This window comes from Sinocyclocheilus rhinocerous, unplaced genomic scaffold (genome assembly GCF_001515625.1).
Source record: "Sinocyclocheilus rhinocerous isolate Xijiao unplaced genomic scaffold, SAMN03320098_v1.1 scaffold2844, whole genome shotgun sequence".
NCBI lineage: Eukaryota > Metazoa > Chordata > Actinopteri > Cypriniformes > Cyprinidae > Sinocyclocheilus > Sinocyclocheilus rhinocerous.
This window is the reverse complement of record NW_015633174.1, coordinates 42,651-48,806: the sequence shown is the minus strand read 5'-3', so window position 1 is coordinate 48,806 and position 6,156 is coordinate 42,651. Positions and strand designations below refer to the sequence as shown.

General features: G+C 37.8%; 1 protein-coding gene across 1 annotated transcript in view; it reads left to right on the top strand.

Moving 5' to 3' along the window:
* Positions 1–6,156, top strand: part of LOC107743332 (rho GTPase-activating protein 25-like) — a 20,983-nt gene that overhangs the window by 5,201 nt on the left and 9,626 nt on the right. The window contains exons 4-10 of the mRNA XM_016556501.1: positions 2,018–2,217; positions 2,771–2,852; positions 3,000–3,122; positions 3,632–3,836; positions 4,982–5,114; positions 5,192–5,265; positions 5,357–5,478. Of these exons, the coding sequence (XP_016411987.1) occupies positions 2,018–2,217; positions 2,771–2,852; positions 3,000–3,122; positions 3,632–3,836; positions 4,982–5,114; positions 5,192–5,265; positions 5,357–5,478 (939 nt within the window). The remainder of the gene's footprint in view (positions 1–2,017; positions 2,218–2,770; positions 2,853–2,999; positions 3,123–3,631; positions 3,837–4,981; positions 5,115–5,191; positions 5,266–5,356; positions 5,479–6,156) is intronic.

Below are 6,156 nucleotides of genomic sequence, written 5' to 3'. Positions count from 1 at the left end.
TGCAGCAGGCGCAATGATATTACGCAGCGCCTGAAAATAGGCTAACTTCTGTCAACATAACCAACGTGACCACCTGCTTGCACAGGGAGCGTGCTGGGGACTATTTTCAGGCGCTGCGTAATATCATTGTGCCTGCTGCACAGTGGCAGCAAAGTTCCTTGATTTTTTTTACATTTTTTGTTTATTTCCAGGCTTAAATGATATCTTGAATTTTTCAAGCTATATCCACATAAATCTTAAAGCTCTGTGCACCTGTTGTATGTCAAGTTGTGTCATTTGTATTTCTATGAATAAACCTCTAAAACAAGGGTGATTCTTGAATGAAACATAACTGAGAACTTCATTAGGCCTTTCACAATGATTTCCTACCTAGGGATTTATATTTTTTATATGTAGTTTCCTTTCTAAATAAGGTGCAAAACACTACTTCCTCTCCCAACAACCATCTCTTGCTACTGGCCAGACTCCTCTGATACAATTCCAAGAAAACAGAACCTCAGGACTGGATGCAACATTCAATTTTTCTTTAACAGTCTCGCTAAACATTTCTGCGTGGTGTCTTACATACTATAGGTCCAGTAAATCCATAGCACTGAAGCTATGGAGAAAACAACAACACTGACAATATGGCAACCTGCCTCTACCGAGTCAAACAGTAGGTAAAGGTCCAATCCGGAGGTTTTATGATCATGGATCTTTCTGCCCAATGGCAAGTGAAAAAAGAACTAGAAACAGCTTCCATTTCCCTTCCAATGGAAGACTTCAAATCTCTTTATGACAAGACCTGCAACACCTCTAGTCCAGCAAGCCCGGGGTATTACTGCTATATCTGAACCCACTTCTTCCTGAGGAATGACCAATGGCTTCCTGTATATCACAAAATACATCTTAAAGGAACACTCCCCTATTTTTGAAAATAGGCTCATTTTCCAACTCCCCTAGAGTTAAACAGTTGAGTTTTACCGTTTTCGAATCCATTCAGCCGATCTCCGGGTCTGGTGGTAGCACTTTTAGCTGTAGCTTAGCATTGATCATTGAATCTGATTAGACCGTTAGCATCTCGCTCAAAAATGACCAAAGAGTTTCGATATTTTTCCTATTTAAAACTTGACTCTTCTGTAGTTACATCGTGTACTGAGACCGACGGAAAATGAAAAGTTGCGATTTTCTAGGCCGATATGGCTAGGAACTATACTCTCATTCCGGCGTAATAATCAAGGAACTTTGCTGCCATACCAGGGGTGCAGCAGGCGCAATGATATTACGCAGCGCCTGAAAATAGGCTAACTTCTGTCAACATAACCAACGTGACCACCTGCTTGCACAGGGAGCGTGCTGGGGACTATTTTCAGGCGCTGCGTAATATCATTGTGCCTGCTGCACAGTGGCAGCAAAGTTCCTTGATTTTTTTTACATTTTTTGTTTATTTCCAGGCTTAAATGATATCTTGAATTTTTCAAGCTATATCCACATAAATCTTAAAGCTCTGTGCACCTGTTGTATGTCAAGTTGTGTCATTTGTATTTCTATGAATAAACCTCTAAAACAAGGGTGATTCTTGAATGAAACATAACTGAGAACTTCATTAGATCTCTCAAGGTATAAAAGGGCAATCTCTGAACAATAAAATGTTCCTCTTTGAGTTTCAGTTCTCAAACTCATGTGGAAAAGAGTCAAGATCCAATAATACCCTTTTGACCTAGTGAACAATCCATTGCACAGTAACATCGAAAGCCGTTTTTGCTTAAGTGCGTGGTATAGTTTCTGGCAGAACTGGCCACAGCAGGACTTTTTCTTCAGCATCAGGACAATCACAGCAAGTCTGCAAATATTTGTCAAGCAGGAAGCTGCCGGGTTCAGACAGTTAGCCACTGTCATCACCACACATGTGCATGATGGTCTCATGATATAAAAATAGAATTAGTTCAGTGACAGGTGATTTCATTTTCAGCAAGTCTCGGACTCATCTGCGTGTTTGTCTTATTCTCTGCCTGCTTTTTATCGGTTGCCACCTCAGCTCGCTCCAAGAGTGTTATGCCAGGGGAAGGGAGCCCTGGATCCACTCACACTGGTTTTAAGAGATCCATGGAGAAACCTCTGAAAACAGGCTGGCTGAAGAAGCAGAGATCCATCGTAAAGAACTGGCAGCTGCGCTTCTTTGTGCTGAGAGGAAATGTCTTAACATACCATAAAGATGACAGAGAGAGCGCTGTCCAGGTAGGAGACAAGCAAGCACGAGTAATACAAACATCACTATTTTTATTATTTTTAATGCATCAATTTTTTATTAATTTTTTTTATTTCTTCTTTCCTGGTTTTTTTTTAATTTTACGCAATGCTAGTCCAATCAGTCAAATAACTAAAATTAAACTTGTAATAATTTGATCTTTTTATCTTCTTCTTCCTTTTTCTTTTTGATTTAGAATTTGGTCTTTAGTATTTGGTCATGTGATAATCATGTTATTCAGAATCTTAAATATTTCCTCTTCATTTTACATCATAATATCATAATATCAAAATCCAGGTTTAATCTATATCTTGAATTCTAGATTTTTTAGTGTTGTCTCAGATTTTTCTGTCTGAATGTCATGTAAATGTTTCCAAACTGATAACGTAATGCAAGTGAAATTTGCTTTTATATTTATGCATTTTTTCTGATATTTATTATTATTTTATTTATTTATTATATTTTATTTACTAATTTGACTATTTACTAAATTATTTACCACTCGGACTGTAACTATACCCTCTTGTCTCATTCTGATCTCAGGGAACCATACCTTTGTTCTCATGCCATGTTAATGAGCTGCCATCAAATGCAGATGATAAATTCCTTTTTGAGATTATCCCAGGTGAGTTTTTTAATTAACACTTCTCTTGCACTAAGTGTAACCCAGGCCTGCTATCTATGCAAGTTGTTTACAGTGTATAAGACCTCATTGGCTACTACTGTATATGTTGGTGGGCAAAATCATACAGTTGTTGTGTCCCTGATGCAGCAGGTAGCAGTACAGATCGGGAGCGGGAGCGGGAAGCCTATGTTCTCATGGCGACCAGTCAGAGCGAGATGGAAGAGTGGGTGCGCTCCATTCGCAAAGCCATCGGATCACGGTCTAATGGAGGTATCTATCATTCATCATAATATACATTTATATTATAAAGTTTGTTATAGATTGAGGAGGTTCTTAGGATCATTCTCTCTCATACTGTAAGAAAACAATTGTAGAAAAACGGAAAAGGTACTAGTAATTTTGTGCCAGGACAATGTCTTTTAAGTTTAGGGACATTTCATTTAACCCTAAAACACAACACAATGTAATGCATAATTTAAAAGGACTAAAACAGGTTTCTAAAACACCTGTGGAAAATCAATACACAAAATTCCTTTTTTAGAGTTTATGGTGGTGTAGACTAGTGGTTAAAATTGGTAACTCGGATGAAACCCTATTACGTTGATGGCATTTAGGTTGTTTCAGAGAGACTGTCATAATTTATGATAAATTTAAATAGCCTCTTGTTTACTATAACTTTGCTGTGTTGTACGACTCTAATGTACAAAGGGTGTCCTATTAATAATATCCATAGACTGCCACTGCTATTCAATAAAATTGTTATGTTTCTCTCCTCAAAGTATTTGGAAAGAGCCTTTCAGACATCATGGTGTATGAGAAGAAATTTGGGCCACGTCTGGTGCCCATCCTGGTGGAGAAGTGTGCTGAATTCATCAGAGAGCACGGTCTGAATGAGGAGGGCATCTTTCGCCTGCCAGGACAGGACAACCAGGTCAAACAGTTCAGAGAGGCCTTTGATGCCGGAGAGAGACCCTCATTCCCCTGGTAAAGTTTCACATGTCTAAATCTGAGTGAAATTACTCATGAATGCTGTAGAGAGCTGATCTGAATAAAGCATATTGGTTATTGTTTAGTCCGGTAATTGCATGCAATGGTACTGAATACATACTACATTCATGTACCATGGCATTTACATGGTACTTCAAGGAATACCATGATATTACAATACAGTACAGAATATAATAAAAACAAATATTGTGAAATGTTATTACAATTTAAAACAACTGTTTTGTATTTTAAAATATTTTAAAATAATAACTTATTCCTATGATGGTTGAAGATCAAATTGATGATTATTATCAGTGTTGAAAACAGTTGAGCTGCTGAATAGAAGGTTCAGAAGAGCAGCATTTATTAGAAATAAATTAATAATTGTACAAATATCTTTACCTTTACTTTTGAACAATTGAATGCATCCCTGCTGAATAAACATATTCATTCCTTATAAAAAAAAAATACTGACCCCAGACTTTTGAATTAGAGTGAAAAAAGGTAATACAATGGCTTATTGTATTTATTTAATTTGTTTGTAACAACTTCAGGTTACTCCTTACTACTGTGTGTGGTGAAGAGAAGCATTATGTGAAACGAAATAATGAAAGAAATGTCCAAAAGTCAAGAAATAACTGGAATCCACTAAAAGATTTAATTTTATGATTTTTGGACCTGATTTTGTGACCATTGGTTTCCGGACTTCAGTGTTCTTTCAAGTTTGCATGCGAATGGGGCTTTTATGTGGATGACCACACTCTGCATGACCATTTATGGTGACGCTAAAGTCTTCACTGCTATTTTGAGGAAGTAGAATAGGTAAAGAGTTTGACCCAGAATGTATGAACTAGATGTGTGAGAGAGAGAGAGAGGACGTGCAAAAGCATGAGAGATAGAGAAAGAGAGATACAAAAGCACACTATTTCAGAGGAACCTGGCACACACTGACGATCTGCGGCTGAGCCACATCCTGTCCTGACTAACAGAGATCTTGCCATTGAACATGCGCACATATCCATTTGACAAGCAACTGTTTTTGCATTTCATCTTCATCCTTTCTGACTGCAAAGATGATTGTAATGACTGTAATTATCGCAAGTCAAATTTATACTTCATTTGTTCATACCTTCTGCCTGCAGTGACACTGATGTCCACACGGTGGGGTCATTACTTAAGCTGTACCTCAGAGAGCTTCCTGAACCTGTTGTGCCCTGGACTCAATATCAGGACTTCCTTGACAGCACTCTGATGCTGGATGCTGCCACTGCAGCTGTGAGAAACACATTCACAAAGACAGTATGTCAGATGAGCACTGATCCTTTAACTAACTGCAATCTGATCAATCCCAGGGCAAAGAAAAGCTGGAGGAACAAATCAGCCTTCTGCCAAAAGTGAACTACAACCTCCTGAGTTACATCTGCAGGTACGAGTCCCTATAAGAGTGAAAATGGATCAGACACTGATAGGAGCAAAAACAGGCCATGGCATTTGTATATGCATATTTGTTATTTCAGATTCCTTTTTGAGGTCCAACAAAACTCAAAGGTGAATAAAATGAGCATTGAGAACCTGGCCACGGTCATGGGAGTGAACCTGTTCAAGCCGCAAGTGGAGGACGCCATCAGTATGATGAAGGGTCAGTAATCATCCTAAGATGGATAAAACATTGTGTTCTATGCAATTTATATTGTTTTTAAAATACCCCATGAACTCAAAATATTGATGTGCCTTTTAGTCTGTTAGGGGTGGGTGATATCCCGGTAGACACGATTAAGTAAGACACGATTAAGATTTTAAACCTTTGAAATGCAATCGGCAGCGAAAGAGAACTCATTTCGCTATATGTGTGTGCTGTCTGAGAGACTGTTTCTGAGCCCTGTCAGAGAGTAGATCAGTACAGTAGCTCTTAAGTGTAAGCAAACAGCTGAGAAAGAAAACACATGTTGGATCCGGGCAGCTCTTAAAGTGACAGCAGTCTAATATTCCTGTTGTCTGTCATTCATGTTTATCAAACAACAAAAGAGAAAATCTCCCACTGCTCTTGACTAAATCAATTGCTTCTAATTAGTTTCTTATTCTTATTTAATCACTGACAGTTTACTTGTCTTCAGTGAGCTTGAGTTTTTTTATTTAGGCTAGTATTAGTTTTTGTGATATTGACACTGGTAACAAGAATTATGAAATTTCTATGGTATCAAAAATTTTGATATCATAAAGACCTTATTTAAAGCAAAAATAACTATATCGTGATATATACAGTGGGTACGGAAAGTATTCAGACCCCCTTAAATTTTTCACTCTTTGTTATATTGCA